The sequence below is a fragment of the Bubalus bubalis genome, chromosome 3 (genome assembly GCF_019923935.1).
Source record: "Bubalus bubalis isolate 160015118507 breed Murrah chromosome 3, NDDB_SH_1, whole genome shotgun sequence".
Taxonomy (NCBI): domain Eukaryota; kingdom Metazoa; phylum Chordata; class Mammalia; order Artiodactyla; family Bovidae; genus Bubalus; species Bubalus bubalis.
The window spans coordinates 110,036,855-110,057,254 of record NC_059159.1 but is presented as its reverse complement, the minus strand read 5'-3'; the positions used below and the strand labels follow the sequence as shown (position 1 = coordinate 110,057,254).

At 37.7% G+C, this 20,400-nt stretch overlaps 1 protein-coding gene across 1 annotated transcript in view; it reads left to right on the top strand.

Moving 5' to 3' along the window:
- Window positions 1–20,400, top strand: part of CEMIP2 (cell migration inducing hyaluronidase 2) — an 81,393-nt gene that overhangs the window by 48,260 nt on the left and 12,733 nt on the right. The window contains exons 13-19 of the mRNA XM_044939950.2: window positions 2,120–2,251; window positions 3,876–3,911; window positions 4,643–4,798; window positions 7,292–7,469; window positions 9,982–10,197; window positions 14,268–14,476; window positions 18,220–18,402. Coding sequence (XP_044795885.2) covers window positions 2,120–2,251; window positions 3,876–3,911; window positions 4,643–4,798; window positions 7,292–7,469; window positions 9,982–10,197; window positions 14,268–14,476; window positions 18,220–18,402 — 1,110 coding nt within the window. The remainder of the gene's footprint in view (window positions 1–2,119; window positions 2,252–3,875; window positions 3,912–4,642; window positions 4,799–7,291; window positions 7,470–9,981; window positions 10,198–14,267; window positions 14,477–18,219; window positions 18,403–20,400) is intronic.

Here is a 20,400-nt window from a genome sequence, read left to right as displayed (position 1 = left end):
GTACACCCCTATGAACCATCAAGGGCAAAGTTTCCTTCTGTCTCCTTTATGGACATTTTTTATGAAGTAAAAAATTAGTTTTTTTGTCAAAAGACCTATAGACTAGCTGTCTAGGATTTATCTTATAAAACTAAAGCTTTTATACCTTTGACCATCACCTCCCCATTTCCTCCTCCCTCCAGCCCCTGGCACCGCCATTCTACTTTTCCCATTGCATTTAGACTAAAGAACCACATCCTTGCCTGAAACATGCCTTCCTCTCTGTCCTCTTCCTCTTGCTTTGTACTTACCAGCCAACCTGCTTGTTGTTCTTGAACATGCCAAGCTCGCTCATGCCTTTGCACTTGCCGCTTTTTCTGCATAGCTGCTTCTCCCATTGTAACATACGTCTTTGGTGGGTATGTCCCATACCATGTCCCAGCAACTTTCAAAATAGCATTTGTGCGAATAATACTTCATGGTTATATGGTTGAAGCATCTCAACTTGCTGAATGGGTTTTTGTAAAACTTTCTAGTTTTTCTCTCTCCACCTCCCCAGCTTTGTAAGATTATGATGGAAGTGATCTTATTTTAAGTTAGGAGGCCTTCTGGCATTATTTGAGCTGTTACACTTAACAGTTTTTGATACCAGTTTTTTTTCCTTGGTCTTTTCATTAACATCCTTGTAAATGTTTTAGGAAGAGAAAGAAAAAGTAAAATTAAGTCTTTATAACTAATAAGTCGATGAAATACAGTCTACTTTTTAAACTGCTGCTATTTTACTTTTTATATTTTTATAATAATAGATTTACAGTATAGTAGTGTCAAATGTTGGAGAAGGCAATGGCAACCCACTCCAGTACTCTGGCCTGGAAAATCCCATGGGCGGAGGAGCCTGGTAGGCTATAGTCCATGGGGTCGCTAAGAGTCAGAGACGACTGAACGACTTCACTTTCACTTTTTCACTTGCATGCATTGGAGAAGGAAATGGCAACCCACTCCAGTGTTCTTGCCTGGAGAATCCCAGGGACGGGGGAGCCTGGTGGGCTGCCGTCTATGGGGTCACACAGAGTTGGACACGACTGAAGTGACTTAGCAGCAGCAGCAGTGTCAAATGTACAACAATGATTCAGTGTTTTTATGGATTATACTTCATTTAAAGTTATTATAAATAATGGCTTAATTTCCCTGTGCTGTATGGTATATGCTTGTTGCTTGGGTTACCATTTCCTCCTCCAGAGGATTTCCCCACCCAGGGATCGAACCTGTGTTGCTTGTGTCACCTGCATTGGCAATGTGGGTTCTTTACCACTAGCACCACTTGGGAAGCCCTGTTTATTTTATACATAGTAGTTTATATCTCTTAATCCCATACCACTATCTGCTCCCTCCTCCCTTCTCTCCACACTGGTAACTACTCTGATAACTATTCCTTTGTTCTCTGTATCTGTGAATCTCTTTCTTTTTTGTTACATTCATTTTATTTTTGAGATTACGCATATAAGTGATAATGTGGAGCATTTATTTGTCTTTCTTTGTCTGACATATTTCACTAAGCAGAATACCTTCTAGGTCCATCCGCATCACAGATAGCAAAATTTCTTTTTTTATGGCTGAGTAATATTCTTTAAATATAATCTCTTTTAAATTTAGGCATTTTAGAGACATTGAACTCAGATTTCCCTCTATATCTAAAACATTTCACCAGTACACAACTCAAATAATACTCTGGTTCACAGATATGTATGTTGGAATATATGATTAATTTACTCAGTAAGTTTATTTTAATGTCATGTAACTTAAAAATTTGTGAAAACATGCTGTATTTCTTAGTTTGAGGTTTTTGTTTATTTTTGAAATGCTTTTAGCGCTTGGAATGTTCTGTAATGTCCACTCTATAAGATAAATTGATGAAAAACAAACTGAAATATGAAATCAGTTTTCTGCAAATTTGTGATTTTTTTTTCAGTATTTTAAATGCAGATATTAAGTTGTGTCTTGGTTTTTTTGTCTTGTTTTGGTCAAGACAGAATCTTGAATCTTATTTTTTGACACTTAAGCTTATAATTTTAAATAGCTGATTCCCATTGCCTTTTCATTACTCTTTAAAAGTGTCTTTTTTTTCTCTCCCAACCCTAAGGTTTCGGCCTCATCAGGATGGAGACCCTGAAAAGCCACGTGTTGCTGCTTTAATTGACAGGCTCATTGCTTTTAAAAATAATGACAACGGAGCTTGGGTTAGAGGAGGAGACATTGTTGTTCAGAATTCAGCGTGGGTATTCTCTATGAAGTTATTATCTGATGACACTGATGTATTTATTTTAAGGCTATTTTTAAAAACTCAGTAGACCGAAAGTACAGTGGTGGTTTCTGGAGTCATAGTATCATTACTAATAGACAGGACAAGCTCTGAGGAAGTATGGTAACTGACTGCAAATGTTTGGAATCGTCTCATTCTGCTGCTGTTATTGGAACTGAACTTGTCTGGTGACATGAGAGCTTTTTGATGAGATTAAACAGAAACTGGGACTTTATATAACAAACATGGTCTATGTCAGAGAACTAAATAAAGATTTCGAAACTACCTTCACTTTTTTCCTTCCTCTTGGAAACTCAGTTTCATGATGTTCTTCCACTGCCATTCAAAACAGAAGTTGAATTCCACCTTAATAAGTCTGTTGACTTATGTTTTAACATGACTTGAGGCAGTAAGCCTCTCACTTCTTTTCCATTTCTATACTTTTAGGAGAAGCCTGAGGTATGTCGAGCTAAGATTTGGTGTTCAGGAGTTTAGAAAAATGTTTTTTTCTGGCTGATACTGATATTAGTTGCTTGACATTTATCATGAAAAAACTGACACTGTATAAAATCTGTAGAAATAATTTGGAGTTAATATTGAAAAGTTTTGAAGAGAATACTATGATCTAATTGATAAAAATTAGTCATTCCTTGGTATTCATGGGGGATCAGTTTCAGGACCCAATGGGTACTAAAATCTTGATGCTCAAGATCCTTATATAAAATGTCATAGTATTCAGTATTTTCATAGAACCTATACACATCCTTCTGTACACTTTAAATCATCTCTAGAGTACTTATTATACTCAAGACTGTAAATGCTACCTAAATAGTTGTAAATACAATGTAAATGCTATGTAAATAGTTCCCAGCACTGGAAAAAATTTTGCTTTTTGGAGTTTTCTGGAATTTAAAAAAATATTTCTTATCCACAGTTGGTTGAATCTGTGGATACAGAACACACAGATATGGGAGCCAACCTAATGATAAAAATTGTAAATATAGGTTTTTAACACATATTCTCTTTGGGCTTCTCTGGTGGCTCAGATGGTAAAGAATCTGCCTGTAATGCAGGAGACCTGGGTTTGACCCCTGGATTGGGAAGATCCCCTGGAGAAAGGATGTCTACCCACTTCAGTATTCTTGCCTGGAAAATTCCATGGACAGAGGAGCCTGGTGGGCTATAGTCCATGAGGTTGCAAAGAGTCGGACACGACTGAGTGGCTAACACTTTCACTTTTCATGTGCTCTTTACTCTGTGCCAGACACTGTTCTAAATAGTTGAAATGAATTAGCATTTTAATGCTCAGGTATCCTATGAGGAAGCTTATAGTGTTATTTCAGCCTTTAGGTGAGAAAACTGAGGAACACACAAGTAACTTGCCCAAGGTCACACAGCTAGTAATTGGCAAAGCTGAGATTCAAACCAGGTGCCTTTACCGTGGAGACTATGCTTTTAGTTATTGGAAAGTGAAATTTTTGTGTGGTCTTGGAGAATAAATATTATTGGAACTTCTTGGATTTTATGATAATTAAATATTGAGAGAATTACTTCTTACATGATGTGATAAATTAAAATGTTCCTTCATTCTCTTTAGATTTGCAGACAATGGAATAGGACTGACCTTTGCCAGGTTTGTAATTACTTAAAAAATATTTATCTGTTTATTTTAAAGTTGTAAGGTAAAATAAACCTTGATTTTTTTTTTTATGGATAGCACAGGAATGCTGTATCATTTATTAACATTAAAAAAATAGCACTTACTTCTTGATGCCACTAGAGGGCCAAAAATACATTTTTATTGATTAATTGAATTCACACCAAAGTAGGTTGCTCTAGCTGGAATTGCACAGAAGGATAGGCCCATCATATTTTTTGCTTAGAAGAAAACCCTTGAGCTTTTGATTAAAGATCTTAAAAAGTAGGGGAATAAAGAGGAAGGGAGTAAAAATTGGCAGCAGATTAAATATTTTCTTTCTTAAAAGTTGGTCTCTTTTCACAATGGTCCTTAAGAACTGAACTTTTTATGTTACATATTTTCCCCCAGATAACAGTTACTCTCATGCCCATCTTAAACATGTTTGTCATCTCCTTGTATTCAGGGCAAGTTTATTCTCCTCATTTGCAATATTGTTGCTTGAGACTAAAATAATTAGTTGTTCCTGCTAAATTAAATCTCATTTGTTTAAGTCTAATTTCCAAACCACATATTAATTTATAAGAGGTATACTCACAATTTAGAGGCACCTTTTGATGACTCGCTAATATGTATTTAAGAAGCTGCTGGCTACTTTGAAAATGTTTAGGTTTTTAAAGTTATAGCTTGCCTTCCTGTGTGATTAATGATTGTTCTTATTTTAACAGTGATGGAAGCTTCCCAAGCGATGAAGGTTCTAGCCAAGAGGTATCTGAATCTCTCTTTGTTGGGGAGAGCAGGAATTACGGCTTTCAGGGTGGTCAGAACAAGTATGTAGGCACTGGAGGGATAGACCTGAAGCCTCGGACATTACCTAGGAACAGGTGAGCATTGCTTTATCAGAGGAATGTTACCTTTAAACAATAAATGAAGCTCTAACCCTTAAAAAAGTTTCCATAATAATCCTGAATGGATTCCCACTGTAACACTTTTCCCACCATATTTATTATTATTAAAATGATTCATGTTATTATTGCTATTTCTATTGTATGTATTATCCTCTGGGATTCTGGAGCATTAACTGTTAAACATTATATATAGATGTCATTATCAATTTTATGGGGCTTCCCTCAGTGGTAAAGAATCCACCTGCAATGTGAAAGCCCTGGGTTTGATCCCTGGATCAGGAAGATCCCCTGAAGAAGGGAGTAGCTACCCACTCCAGTATTTCTTCCCTGGAAATTCCTTGGACAGAGAAGCCTGACCGGCTATAGTCCACGGGGTCGCAAGAGTCGGACATGACGTAGCAACTAAACCACCACATCAGTTTTATAATGAAGGAAACTATCCTGTTTATCCTTTTTGGATAAAGTCTTATGTAAGCTGGTAGTTTTTTTTTTTTTTTTTTTTCCTTCCTTGAGCCACAGAAAGTCACCAAACCATAAACTATGGACATCAAATCAGTTTTTCCTTAATATGGTGATGTTAGTTTTAAGAAATAGCCACTGGAAAAAAGAAATTACTTATTGAAAAGAGTCCTAGAAAATCAGTTGATAGATGCCAAAGCTGACTCAAAACCTAACTAGCTATATAATTAACAAAGTTTCAGATGTTGAAAGGGTATGGGGTAGACTTTTGGCATGTTTTCTGTCAAAATAATCACAGTCATTAAACTAGTACTTAGCACTGTAAAGATTCTTCAGAACTTTTGGGAAACTATTACCTAATTAATCTGTACCTCAGCTTTGAGACACGGTTTAGAGTTGTCGTCATTTTACTCATAAGAAAACCAGGTAGAGAAAAATTAGTGTTCTAAAGTCCTTACATCAGAGCTAATGTCAGATTTCATTAAGCATCAGTCCCCTTAAAGCTATCCACTGTGTCTGGATATTGGGCTAGGACAGGTCAGCGGGGTAAGGCAAACAGGCAGGTGACTTTAAGGGACAGGTGGTGAATATTGGCTGAAGGGCTTAACTAGCTTCTAGCAAAGGGCAGCCTATCCTTGGCCCTATCCTGTGCTTATCGTTGGGAAATACTAAACATCTTTACTACATGTACACTACGTGTAGAACTTCTTTTAGTCAGACTGTGGAAGCCACTAGGAAAGGAACTTCATGGATTTTTAATAGTTAACATTTATTAAATGTTTATTATGCATCAGGCCCTGTTCTGAATATTTTATTATTCAGTTAATCCTTGTAAGCCTGGTGAGGTAGGTGTTGTCATCGTCCTGCTTTATAAATGAGTAACTTACTAAAAGTAGCTAATATGGGACTCAAAACCTGTTAGTTTGGCTTCAGTTTGGCTAGTTTGGCTCTGCTCTTCACAATTAAGCCAAAGCTGCCTCTTCTAATATGTAAATTAAAGGGAAAAAAAAAGCTGTATTAGTTGGGTATGGGCTGCAGTAAAATGGTGGGCAATTCAATTTCATTATTTTTATTTTACATTGGCCTCCAGTTTTACTTCAAAATGCTGTTGCTTCTGTGCTAGCGAGGAATTTTTTAAACAGATTGCTGGTTGGTCAATGGGCCTAATTTTTATTTTACTGTATCTTTGCAGCCTTTTCTATGGCAGAGGACCATTTTGCTATATATTCTTGGATACACAAAGATGGGCATAGATTTTTAACCAGATTATTTGACTTTCTTGGTAGTGTATATGATTTTTTATTGCAAAACACTGCCAAGTCGTAAACTAATTAGTTGCTATAGAAGTCCTCTGCAATGCCATTAAAAAACTTAATAGGGGAAAAAACCTAAGGGATCCAGAATATTATGGGTTTTTTACATTAATTATGGTTAATAACATATGATTAGTAAGTTAAGGAGCTTATGTTTGGACAGAAAGGAGTAAAATGAATAAAATGAATTTCTCAATCTAGCTATAGTAAGCCTTGCAGACTTGTACTTTTAAGTATATCATTTCTCCTTATTACTGTCATTTAGTGGCTTGAAAGGAGGTCTCTGATTAAGCACAGATTTGTCTTCTTGTGCTAGAGATTTCGGAATTAAAGCTAAATGGTATGATTTATCAAAGAAAAGATCTTAACTGAGTTGATTCAAGAAAGCAAAGTCACCTCTTGGAGAGGCCTTCACTGTATCCTAAATAGCATCTCTGTCCTACTCAAGTCTATTCTATTCCTATGTCTTTTGTTTTCTTATGCTCTTATCTGAAATTACCTATTATGTTTTTGTTTGCCTTTCTCATTGCAGTATAGGTTTCATTAGATTAGAGATCTTGCTTCATTAGTACTGTATCCTAGAATTGTACTTAGTGTATATAGGATATTTAACAGTATTTATGAAACAAATATGTAAGTGAAATGCTGTTAAACAGATGGGCCCATATGCATTAAACAAAATTTTGTATTTCAACAGGACATTTCCAATTAGAGGCTTTCAGATCTATGATGGGCCCATTCATCTCACCAGGTGCACTTTCAAAAAATATGTGCCAACTTTAGATAGATATACCAGTGCTGTTGGCTTCCTCATGAAGAATTCCTGGCAGATAACCCCTAGAAATAGCATCTCCTTCGTGAAGTTTGGTCCACATGTAAGTACGTTCTTATGGTTCCTATACAGTGACTATGGTACCAAGTGGAGGGACGGCACATTTCCAGAGAAAGAAACACAAAGATGGGATTTGCACTGAGTTTTTAGGCTTAGGAGGTGAATGCTATGCAAGAGTAACTCCTGATTTCAGGTACTCTGTCCTGCTGAGTTTAGGGTGAGAACAGAAGTCCCATGTGACCTAGAGTATTTTTGTGACCTAGGGTATTTTTGATATCAACAAAGGGAGAATGACTTAATGTGATGATCACTGGTGGGAATTGTAGAATTTCATAGGAATAAGAGGACGTATGATTTTGGGGAATTCAGTATAATAATCCATAAAGAGATTTGGGTTTTACCTGGTATTTTACTTTTCTGAGATCTATTCTTCTGGGGAGCTGGGGAACAAAAGATTGGGAAAGAAGAGAAATACTGGGGTGATAGGAAACAAATTGGGTTATTTCTGATATAAACTATTGGAATATTTTTATGAAGATTGCAAAAAAGACTTAGAAATAATTGTTTACAATATAGTAGGCCACAGAACCAGAGAAGGCAATGGCACCCCACTCCAATACTCTTGCCTGAAAAATCCATGGATGGAGGAGCCTGGTAGGCTGCAGTTCATGGGGTCGCCAAGAGTCGGACACGACTGAGTGACTTCACTTTCACTTTTCACTTTCATGCATTGGAGAAGGAAATGGCAACCCACTCCAGTGTTCTTGCCTGGAGAATCCCAGGGACAGGGGAGCCTGGTGGGCTGCCATCTATGGGGTCGCACAGAGTCGGACACGACTGAAGCGACTTAGCAGCAGCAGGCCATAGAAATCATTTCCTCAGTAGCTTCACCAGTACCTTCCTTACCATCAATACATAGGCCAATCTGATTATATACCCCCAGCCTCTTCCCATCTTGCCACTTCTAAGATGACAATGGTGTAGAGATTGAGTCTCAGACCATCTTGCTTTCTGCTCCCACAGGCAGCCACAATTGTAAAGTGACTCATAGTTTTGTCGTTCATGTCCATAGGCAAACTCTGTGGTTCCCCAGTTTAAAAGAGAACTTAGGTTAGTTTATCAAAGTCTATACTGGTTTTTGTGAATAGACGAGGCATGGAGCAGAGGCACAGGGGCAAAATGATTGACTGGTTCTCATCTAGACTGCATAACTCCAGGGGAAGAGGAAGAGCTACACTGTGGACAGGGCTGGATGTAAATAGGGTGGGTCTTGGATTGCCTCTCCATTGTGGAGGTTGGCAGCTCACTTACAGCCTGGACGTTCTCTCCATACATTGAGTTTAGTGATCATTGACATGGTCATACTTAAAAATCAGTTTTTAGATGTTGCATTTGTTGCAGTTAGAGTTCTCGCAGCCTAAGAGAATCCATGCTGTTTAAGGCCAGTGTTTCATCAGCCTGGAATTTTCTAGGTGCTGATGCTCTGGAACCATTTGTGAAGGGTATGTTCCGCAAATTTGTTCTTCCTAAAAAAGATGGAGAATATGTCCTAGACTTTAAGATTTAACCATGGGAGGTATAAGTAAAGAGAGAAAAGAGTCTAGAACTAAGAACTTAGAACCATTTGTCCCACACATCACTGACTTTCCATTGAGTTGCTTATCATTTAGATGTTCAGTTGATTTTAAAACTTGCCAGGACAATGAGTGCATAAAAGCATCATAAGGTGTATTTGCATGGGTTGAATAACATTAGCCTGGTGGGCTACAGTCCATGGGGTCGCAAAGAGTCAGATACAACTGAAGCAACTTAGCGCACTGAAAGATTATAAATTATGTAACCTGTAGCCTGCTTTGTAGCTAGTTATGTACTATGTGTTTGATAAAGGTATTGAATTAATGTTACCTGACATGAAAATTACTGAGCTGGACTTGTTGAGGAGAGAAAAAAAGAACAGACACCTTTCCACAGGTTCTAATGAGTCCAGTGGTCAGGCAACCATACCAAGACAACATTTAGACTGTTTCAGTTTGGAACTGTACTTATTTTTTGGTGACAGGAGTCATTTATAAGTTAACTAAAACATTTGAAGTAAAATGAAATGATTAGCTCAGGAGATCGAACTTGTAATGTATTTTAATTTAATTGAGGTATAATTTGCATACAGGGACATGCGGAGATCTTAAGTGAAAAGTTTTTAAGTTTTAACAAATACCTTGACTACATAGTTCCTCTTTCCACAACTATTCTGGTTTCTGTTACCATGAATTCGTTTTATCTGGGGAACAGGTAATCAAGTTGAAAAAAGGGAAAACATCAAAGATGAAGTTGAAAGCTTGCTGCAGAAACTAAGGCTTCAGGAAGCTTTTTTTTTCTGTTCATGTCATAATTAATCAAAAATGTTGGTTGACAACTGTGCTGTGTCTCAGAACTGCATAGTCTTTAAGGTTTTGTAATGAATTGTAATGAATATGAAGTTGGGTTCTTGCAGGGGACACTGGGTACCGTGGCAGCAGCCCTCATTGTAGGATGTCCTTGCTTTTCATCGCTGTTAGGTCTCTCTTAATGTATTCTTTGGAAAGCCTGGTCCCTGGTTTGAAGACTGTGAGCTAGATGGTGATAAGAACTCCATATTCCACGACATTGATGGCTCTGTGACGGGATACAAGGATGCTTATGTGGGAAGAATGGACAACTACCTGATCCGCCATCCAAGCTGTATAAACGTGACCAAATGGAATGCAGTGGTGTGCAGTGGGAGCTATGCCCAGGTAGGCCAGAATGCATTGTGATACCTGATCCCCGCTTCCCCAGCTCCTGACAGCACTGTTTCTGTGAGGAGTACACTTCAGGTCTTCTGGCTGATGGATACTTCTCAAAGCATGATTTTCTTTTTTTTTTTTAAAGCGGTTAAAAAAAAGAAAAATTTCATTAGAAATCATAGACTCATAGAATTTTATTTAAAGGTCCCCCACTACAAACCAATTTAAAAGTGGAAAAGTGAGCCCAAGAGAAGTAGGATTAATTTGCACTTGGTTAAATATGGTTAGTAGATATTTGGGGTGAGAAACCATATTTCCTGAGTCTTAGGCCAGGTTTTCTGGCTGTGCTACAGCTGTGCCCCCTGAGAAGGCATTTTATTCTTTGCTTTTAGGTGCTAAGTTGCTTCAGTTGTGTCCAACTCTTTGTGACCCTATGGACTGTAGCCCATCAGGCTCCTCTGTCCATGGGATTCTCCAGGCAAGAATATTGGAGTGGGTTGCCATTCTCTCCTTCAGGGGATCTTCCCAACCCAGGGATTGAACCCGTGTCTCTTACAGCTCCTGTATTGGCAGGTGGGTTCTTTACCATGAGTGCTACCTGGGAAGCCCTTCAGGGTTATTATCTCTATTTATCTCTAAATTAGGGAATCTAACTTGTGAGGCAGAATATCAGTAGGTCACATGGAAAGTAATATATTCTCAGAAACAGAGTTGGGAATTGGAAATGAGTGGACAAGGAAGGAATTCAAGGAAATTCTGCAAATCATAATATATCTGTGAAAATATGAAGGAGATGCTATAGATTGGGAAACACTTCTTTGAAAACATTAAGCTAGTGTGCATTTATTAACTGGATGCCAAGTATAAGAGGATGGAATACTTTGGGAGGTATACTGTTCAGAAAATAGATGCTGGAACTAGACCACATGGCTTTGAATCCTGGCTCTGTTATTTTCTTAAATACGAGATGTGTAAGTTAATTAGCTGCTCTGTGCCTCTGCACAGTGAGGATAATATTAGTTTCTTTCATATGTGGCTGTTGTGAAGATAGAATGCATGAGTACTGATAATACATTTCACCCATGGCCTGGCACATAGTGAAGTGCTTGCTGCAATTAGTATTATTTGAAGAGCAGGGCTCTTAAGTTGCAAAGATGATTTTAATAGTGATATTTTGGATGGATAGAAGATTGCAGAATGAAGGTACCAGTTGCCCAGAATTTTGAAGAGAGCAGAATTTTGTTTCCATATTTTAGACAATTACGTGGTCATATTTAATAATAAATGTTGAGGGAGATAAAAGAATAAAGGAAAAGGATAATTGGAGCATGAAGAGGAGAATTAGAGGAAAAGCAAGGTATTCTCCAAGGCAGACTTGGCTCTGATAGTCTCAAAGGCAAGAAAGAAACCTCACTTCTGATATGCTGCTGGATTCTCTTATTTGTAAGATGGGTTTTTCCTGGGGAAGGACCAGTTTGGTGATGGAGTACCTTTGCAGAACTCTGGCTAGTTTACCCATCAAGTGTGTGTTTGTGGCTCCTGCTTTTCAATTTCTTGAGCCCTTGGAGTCTTCTGGTTTCTGCCATTTAATAAGCCTTCTGTAGTGGGAGTTTCTTGTAGCACATTTCTTTATTACTCTTCAGACTTTGAATCATCATTGTTAAAGAATGCTATGATTCTTAAAAAAAAAAAAAAAAAAAACAGCTTCAAAAAGATTCTCATCAATTGACAAGACAAAGGGCTTAAGAGGGATAAAGATTAGAGAGATTTTTCTGGCTTATTTTAATGGAATACTGGCTTCTTTGCTGTGGGATTTCTCATTCCCATGGGAGCAAGAAGAATCATATTTGCCTGAGTTCCAGGAAGGACCAGGAAAGGATGGAGAATTAATTATAGTAAAAAATAAAGAAGAAAAGAATGTGGTTAAAAATGTGATTTATTTTTTCATTCATTTTATTCTTAACCAGAATTGCCCTCTAAAATTAAGTAGTCATTAATGCCTAAGAAGATGTAGAAATTCGAGAATTAAAACAAAAATAAGAAGCTTTTAAATTCTTCAATAGCTACAGTTGTAGTTAAATTGCTAGCCATGTGTATTCAAAGGTACATGTATCTGTTTGTCTTTCTTAACATGGTATGTACTCACTAATGAAGACTTTATATTTTATTTTAAATGTCTCCGTAATTTGGATTTGATATACTTGAGAATGTGAACCTGATACTTCTGTCTTACAAAGCAAAGTAGTAATTCTATTTTTTTTTATTGTTTTTGTTTGTTTAATCCTGCCCACGAGGCTCTGGGAATGGTAAGATAGAAATTTTCTCCTGGGGATTTGAAATTTGGGCTGGGAGCCCAGATCTACAGCCATTTGTTGTTCCTTGGATGATATATTATACTGTACGTTTTCAGCAAAAATTAGAAACAACTGGATCTCAAGATAGAATAATCATTATTTAGCTATTTGTAAATATTTTTAATGGAATGTCTGCTTTTTGCTGACCCAAGGATAAAGGTACTCAAGAAGAAAGGTGGTATCATAAGGAGCATGCTGTGCTGTGCTGTGCTTAGCCTCTCAGCTGACTCTTTGCAACCCCATGGACTGTAGCCCACCAGGCACCTCTGTCCATGGGGATTCTCCAGACAAGAAGACTGGAGTGGGTTGCCATGCCCTTCTCCAGGGCATCTTCCCAATGCGGGGATCGAACCCAGGTCTCCCACATTGCAGGCAGATTCTTTACCAGCTGAGCCACCAGGGAAGCCCAAGAATACTGGAGTGGGTAGTCTACCCTTTCTCCAGGGGATCTTCCTGATCCAGAAATTGAACCAGGGTCTCCTGCATTGCAGGCGAATTCTTTACCAGCTGAGCTACTAGGGAAGCCCTTATAAGGAGCATGTGCTACCTCAGATCCTTGGATGTGGAAGAAGGAAGGTTATAGATATGTGTTTGGGGTGGGGTGTGTATTTTATTATATTTTATATATAACCTTTATATAACCTATTATTGGGTTGGCCAAAAAGTTCATTTGGGTTTTTCTGTTGCAACGTAATGAAAAAACCCTGAAAGAACTTTTTGGTCAACCCAATGTAATGAAGTACAGGTCACATATAAACATTTAAATAAACAATGAGTGAATATAATATATTAAACATATATATTTAAATGAAGACAATCAGTCTCAAACTATATATTTCCTATCTGTATTTTAATCTTTACATGGTGTCAGTAGAGAAGAGTTATATCAAAATAGTCAAACACAAATGAAAGTTAAGACTTCCTGGCTCAAAGAATTTATAATTAAGGAATCACTATGGACAAAACTGTGGAAAAGAGAAACAGAAAACAGAGAAGTTGTGTGGATTAAATGCAGCATTCTGCAGGTGTTTCGATACTTCTGGGGAATTCTATTACAGATGCAGATTTGTTTTAGGAAATTGTCCTGAGGTTTGTTCCTTGGAGGATGCATTTGGGGAAGATTTTGTTTTGGTGTAGCATGGGGCCCAAATGCCACTGGAATAAACTCAGGGCTTTCAAATTTGCCTCAGTTTAATAGGTTTTTCCAGTTTTTGCAGAACACTTTATAACTTTTTTTTTTAATGGGTGAAAAATGACTTCTTGGGCTGATGCAGGTCATGGAAAATCGAAAGCCAAAGCTCTAAGATATTTTAAATTTCCACCTCTTATTTCAGAGGAAAGCCTTTCAGATTTAACTAGAGGGTATCAGTTTTCACATTAATTTACTAATTTTTTATATGTGTGTACTTCAGATTGAAGGATTTCTTTGACAAGCTATGTAAACCACAAAGGTTTTATATTCTGATGAATAAGCTGGCCTGTTGTGGAAGAGATGATGAAGATCTTGGCTAGCAGAACACATGGTCTGTTTTTACCATTTCAGTTTAAGTAGGCTTCATTGTAAGTGGAGCTTAGGATGAAGTTGGCTACTACTCATTTTTGTCTGGCACAGATCATAGAATCTCTCCTTTGAAAGTAGAGACACTTGACTTTTGCTGGAAATTTTTTTTTTTAGCTATTTAAATTTTCATTCTCTTTTCTTTAATTCTTAATTATTTTTTGAAGGTCTATGTGCAGACATGGAGCACTCCGAATCTGACTATGACCATCACACGAGATGAGTATCCAGACTACCCTATGGTGCTCCGAGGAATTAACCAGAAGGCAGCTTTCTCACAGTACCAGCCTGTGATCATGCTGGAGAAGGGCTACACCATCCACTGGAATGGGCCAGCACCCAAGATTGCTTTTCTATACCTCATAAACTTCAACAAGTATGCTTCTGTTACTGTGATTTCAAATAGTTGAGCAAGTAGTAATTTAGTGGAGAAAAATAATAGCCTATCTCCTTTGTAGCAAGTAAAGAATCCTGGCTTTACGTGCTTTGTTCCTCCTGTGGAAAGGCTATATATGTTATATTGATGGACTTAAGGGATTATATAGGTTAAATCCTCTCCTTTTAAAAGCATGTATTTTTCTCTATGGCCAAGGTATTTTGTGCAGAATTTAACAGTAGGATTTTATTTATTTATTTATTTATTTTTTTTGCTGTGCCACGTGGCTTGTCTGTGGAAATGTGGGATCTTAGTTCCCCTCCAGGGACCGAACCTGGGCCCTCAGCACTGGTGAGAGCACCAGTCTTAACCACTGGCCTGGCGGAGAATTCCCCAACAGTAGATTTTAATACTGTATGCTGAATACTGTAATTCTCCATAGCTGGGATAGGAAGACATTTTTATCTGGTGTTCCAACTGAGCACTTGGTTACCTAGAAAGTAAAAAGGTTTTTGAGGCCAAGTTTAGACTTGACAGAAGAGAGTGGTATGATTGATTATTCATGTCATCAGTGGGCACAGAGTGGAAAATTGTGGCCTGAATGCCAGATATTTTGCACCTCTGCCTGTATGTGAAAGCATCTTTCTATTCCCTCTTGACTTCTCAATTGTCTGCTCTCATAGTATTACTTTTTTTTTTTTATAGTATTACTTTTAATCAAGACCTCTGTTTATTTAATTAATTATTTAATTTATTTAAATGTTTACTGTGTGCCAGTTGATATAAGGATGACCAAGAGAAATACTTGTCCTTTAGAAACTCACAGTGTACAGGTAGAATAAAATTTAAGTAAATAAGGCAGTACTATTTTTTTAATGGACAAAGGATAAGAGCAATTATTCTGCATAAGGGAGTTGGGCCAGGCTACACTGAGGAAGTGACAGTAAGTGATCATTTTGTTACAAAAGCAGCAGAGTCTGTAAAGGGCTAGTTCTGCTCAAAGACTGATGTATTTATTGATTGTCGTGGGAGCCTAGGTTAGGGGAGTGACAGAGATGAGACTAGAAACCAGAGCTGGGACTATCTAGATATGTATGGTGGTTAAATGAAACTGCTCAGATATATCCCTGAAAAATTGAAATGGTTTGTTCACCTGATTGGTCATAAACCTTAACTCGTCAGAACTCTCTCAAAGTACTAACTGAAATGAACAGAAATGGACATAGATCATATAGGAATTCGCCTCTAAGTAGGGCACTTTAAAGAGTGGCTGAACATACGGTAGATGCTCTTATTCTGAGATGTTAGGCCTCTGGCATATGCTCTAAACTGAACCACAACTATTTTCCTGTAATACTTGTTGCTGCCAAAGAACTGCACCTTCACTTACTGAGTCAACCAAGTCAAAAAAAGAAAACAAACTCTCAGGACTCATCTTTGGCTCTTTCTTTTCTCTCATTTCTCCATCCTATTAGTGGCCAAGCCCGGTTGGTCCTGTCTCCTTAATATTGTTCAAATCTCTTCACTCTTGCCACCCTCACTGCTTATGACTGAGTCATTATCATCTCACCTAGATCCCTGCAGCAGCCTCCTACTCGGTCTCCCCGTCTCCCCCCACTTCCAATCCTTGGCCCACATTGTGTCCAGGGTGTAGTTCTTTTTAAAAGCCAGTCTGATCATATCACTCCCGTCTGTGAGCTACCTAGAAGTCAATGAAAGAACAAATGATTGTCAGAGAGGGTGGGGGAGACATGCCAAAGAGTGATCAGCAGTCCAGAAAGTTATAGCTGGCAGGTTGTGAACCTGAGGGTGAGATATTACAGTCAAAAGGTAAACAGGGTTCTGTACATACCAAGCATAATTTTTTGAATAAATACTGAGCAAGTAAAAAACATTTTAAAGTGAGAAAAGGGCTGAGCCAGAAGTTTCAAAACTCCATATGGGCTTGAAATTCAGTCAGACTTTCCTTGTTTAATCATCTAAAAGTTTGTAAAAATTATATCATGGGCAGAGGCAAGAGGAGATGTAAGTTTTTTTTTTCCCCATGTTTAAGATAATTACAGAGAGATCATGGATTTTGTCATAGTGGCACTTTTGAAAATAACAGTTTAAAAGTTATAAATCTATACTTATTGCACAAACTAAGAAAATGCAGAAGAACATAAAGAAAATTGCAATAACCTATAATTCTTCTAATCAAAGTAAGGCATTATAAATGTGTATAGGGTTCTCGTCTCTTTCCACCCTCAAAGGTTCTCTGAGTATATCTCATACCAAAATGTGTTTAACTATTCCATTCCCCCATGAACATTTAGATTGTTTTTCTCCTGTCCCTCCTCCCCTTTTAGTATTACAAATAATACTGGATAGAACATTTTTCTTATTATTTTTGGTCTGTGTTTCTAATTCTTTAGTGGGATTACTGAATGAAATTTGTGTGAACAGTTTTAAACCCTCATTACATATTGTGGTAAAATTCTTTAGAATGATTAAAAAGTTCTGGAAATGAATAGTGGTGATGGTTGTACAACCTTGTGAATGTACGTAATGCCATTAAACTGTAAAGTTAAAAATGTCTAACATGGCAAATTTTGTATTTTACCACAATTAAAAGAACATCAGAAAAAAGCAAATGATAAAAAAGGAGAAATATTTTTAATGGTTTTTGAAGAGTATTAATTTTATATCCAAGAACATTAGGTAAGAAAAAACACTATTGCAATTTGTTAATATTATCAAAGACTTAAAAAATGCATATACCTTTGTCTCTAACAATTCTAGGGCTTCCCTGGTGGCTCAGTGGGAAAGAATCTGCCCACCAAGCAGGAAATGTGGGTTTGATCCCTGGGTTGGGAAGATCCTCTGGAGAAGGAAATGGCAACCCACTCCAGTATTCTTGCCTGGAAAATCCCACGAACAGAGGAGCCTGGTGGGTTACGGATACAACTTAGTGACTGAACAACAACAACAACAGCAACTGGCAATTTTGCCACTGGGAATTTAGCCTGCTGCTGCTGCTGCTGCTGCTAAGTTGCTTCAGTCGTGTCCGACTCTGTGTGACCCCATAGACGGCAGCCCATCAGGCTCCCCCGTCCCTGGGATTCTCCAGGCAGGAACACTGGAGTGGGTTGCCATTTCCTTCTCCAGTGCATGAAAGTGAGAAGTGGAAGTGAAGTTGTTCAGTCGTGTCCGACTCTTAGTGACCCCACGGACAGCAGCCCACTGGGCTCCTCCGTCCATGGGATTTTCCAGGCAAGAGTACTAGAGTGGGGTGCCATTGCCTTCTCCGGGAATTTATCCTAGTGTTATTATAAAAGATACAAATATATTTATGAATAAAAAAATCCTATGGAAAACTTGTAGCAGCATACATTTCCACAATCCGGCTATTACTGCTTATTCCATCTTAGTGTACCCATTCCCAACTTCTCATTTAATTTTATTATCTGCTTACAGTATCTGAGTACATTTTATCCAACGTCTATTCACATTCTCTGAAATCTTATTGCAAACAAGATTTTTCTAAGCCATATCATTGTAAATATACGATGAGAGAAATCTGGGTAACATGGAAAGGTGGATAACTTATGTGTGTTAGGGTTCAGGACTTTCATTGTTAGTGGCTCCATACACAGTAGAAATTTAAGAAGGAGAAGATCATGGCTAAAATTTACATATGCTGTAATACCCAAAAGATATTGGCTCAAATGTGGACTTGTGTTTTTATTGTCTCTCCTTTATAGGAATGACTGGATTCGAGTTGGTCTCTGCTATCCATCAAACACAAGTTTTCAGGTTACCTTTGGCTTTTTACAGCGGCATAATGGCTCATTATCCAAAATGGAAGAGTATGAGCCTGTGCATTCACTGGAGGAATTGCAGAAGAAGCAGTCTGAGAGGAAATTCTATTTTGACTCCAGCACGGGGTAATTCAGGGCAACCCATGAATGAAAATTTTTGCTGTTTTTCTTTAATGGTGAAATTACTAGTTCTTCAGTGTAACTAAGAATAGGCTGTGATGTGACGGCTAGTTAGAAAAGCAGCTGATGTGGGTAATTCTCTGCTCATCACCATTAGAGGTTTAAGAAGAACTAGAATGACTCATAATTACAGTTGGCAATAGGAATCGAGTGAGATGTTTGCCGTATACCTATTAAGGCAATTTAGAGAGAAAAATTATCCTTGTCAATAAAGAACCAGTAGGCCCAGTTGAAAATTAAAATAATGTTTTCCATAACAACTCTAAAGATGATTATTTCCATATGATATAGTTCATATTTTAGCAAAAGCTCATTTTTCTCTTCCTTTAAGGCTATCTCTCAAGTTGACCTTGGGTTTAAAAAAAAAAAAACAAAAAACACTGTGTAACCATGGCATATTTGCTTTCAACTTTCTCTAGGCTGCATCTTTCCACTTTTTAATTCTAATCCTGTTCACCTGGGGTCCTGTTGGCTTTGTCTGCTTTTATCCAGTTACAGTCTCTCAGCCTTTGGGTTATGGTAGGCTTGATCTCCTGTACTCTTCCAGAAAGTAGCATGCTCCTCCAATATCCATTCCTTAAGCTGACATTTCTACTCCATGCCATTGTCTAGGTACTATAAAGATACTCATGTAAATAAGATGCATTTCTTCTGCAAATTCACTGTCCACTGAAGGATGTGGGCATGTAAAGCAAGTAGTTAGAGGGTGAAAGGTTTAAATGCTGTAAGTCCTATAGCATGCCTTTTGAGATAATCCACACGTTCAGCCTTGGGTGGTCAATGACAACCCACGAGGGTGACACTGGGGCTAACTCTTGAGGAGTGAGTAGGAGGAGACGAGTAAGTGTTCCAAGAACAGTATGGATAAATGCATGGAGGCATGAAAAACATGGCATGGCATGTTTGGGGGAAGAAAATTTTGGACTAAAGAGAAGGGTGGCAGGACTGACTGGGGAATGAGGTTGGAGTTCACTCAATTGTCTTGTTAGCCTTTGGGTAAGAAGCAACTCATTTGCCCTCCAGGGCTGGTGCAGCAGCCAGTGTGATTAGCTTAAATCCTTTCATATCATTTTCTCTTACGTTTAACTTCTAATTAATCTTTAAAAACCTAGTTAGAGTTTTATTCTATAGATGACAGAACAGCCACATTCCCAGTTGATTTTCTGCAAAAATAAATATAAGGCCCAAATTTGTAAGGACAGTCTGGTGATCACAAATTAATGATTAATATGTACAATGATAGGAAATATTGCTTCATCTGGGTATTTCTAGAACCTTCCAGCCTTTGAGGTTCAAATTCTTTTTAATTCTGTTCATTTTGATGGTTTTAATTATATATCAAAAGGCACAGGCCTAATTAGATCCCTGTCATTCCTTATGTATATGTTAAAATTACTAGATGTTGGAACAGTGGCTGACTTTCACCTCATAATCTCAACTTTGTATTGTTTGTTGACTTCATTTTAAAATGTGAACTTGTGAACTCCAGTAATCAATCACAGTTGATCAAGTCATTTTTAGAATCTTGACTTCCTTTGGTTTAGAAGGCCTAGGTTTGCTGACAAGACATTGGACTGTTGCCTAGAAGTTGCTTTTCCATTCATATTGGAGGAGAATTCAGACTGGGTAGGACTGATCATTTCACTTGATTTTGGCCAAAGTATAGACAGAAGGACTCCAGGCCCATCTGCTCTTAGTATACATCACAGGAATTGATTTGAGACCATATCTTGGCCTTAAACAAATAAGTCTCAAAGTTGCTGTTTTTATTATTCCAGTTTTGTGCCTTAAAACAGAATAATGTATAAACTAAAAGAAAAAGAAAGAAAGAATAAACCACCCTAATTTACCAGATTCTAAACTCAACATAAGTATTAGTTTTCCAAGGAATTTTTGAGCCAAGCCAAATTCCATCTTCCCAAATTACGTATTGAGGTTATTCAA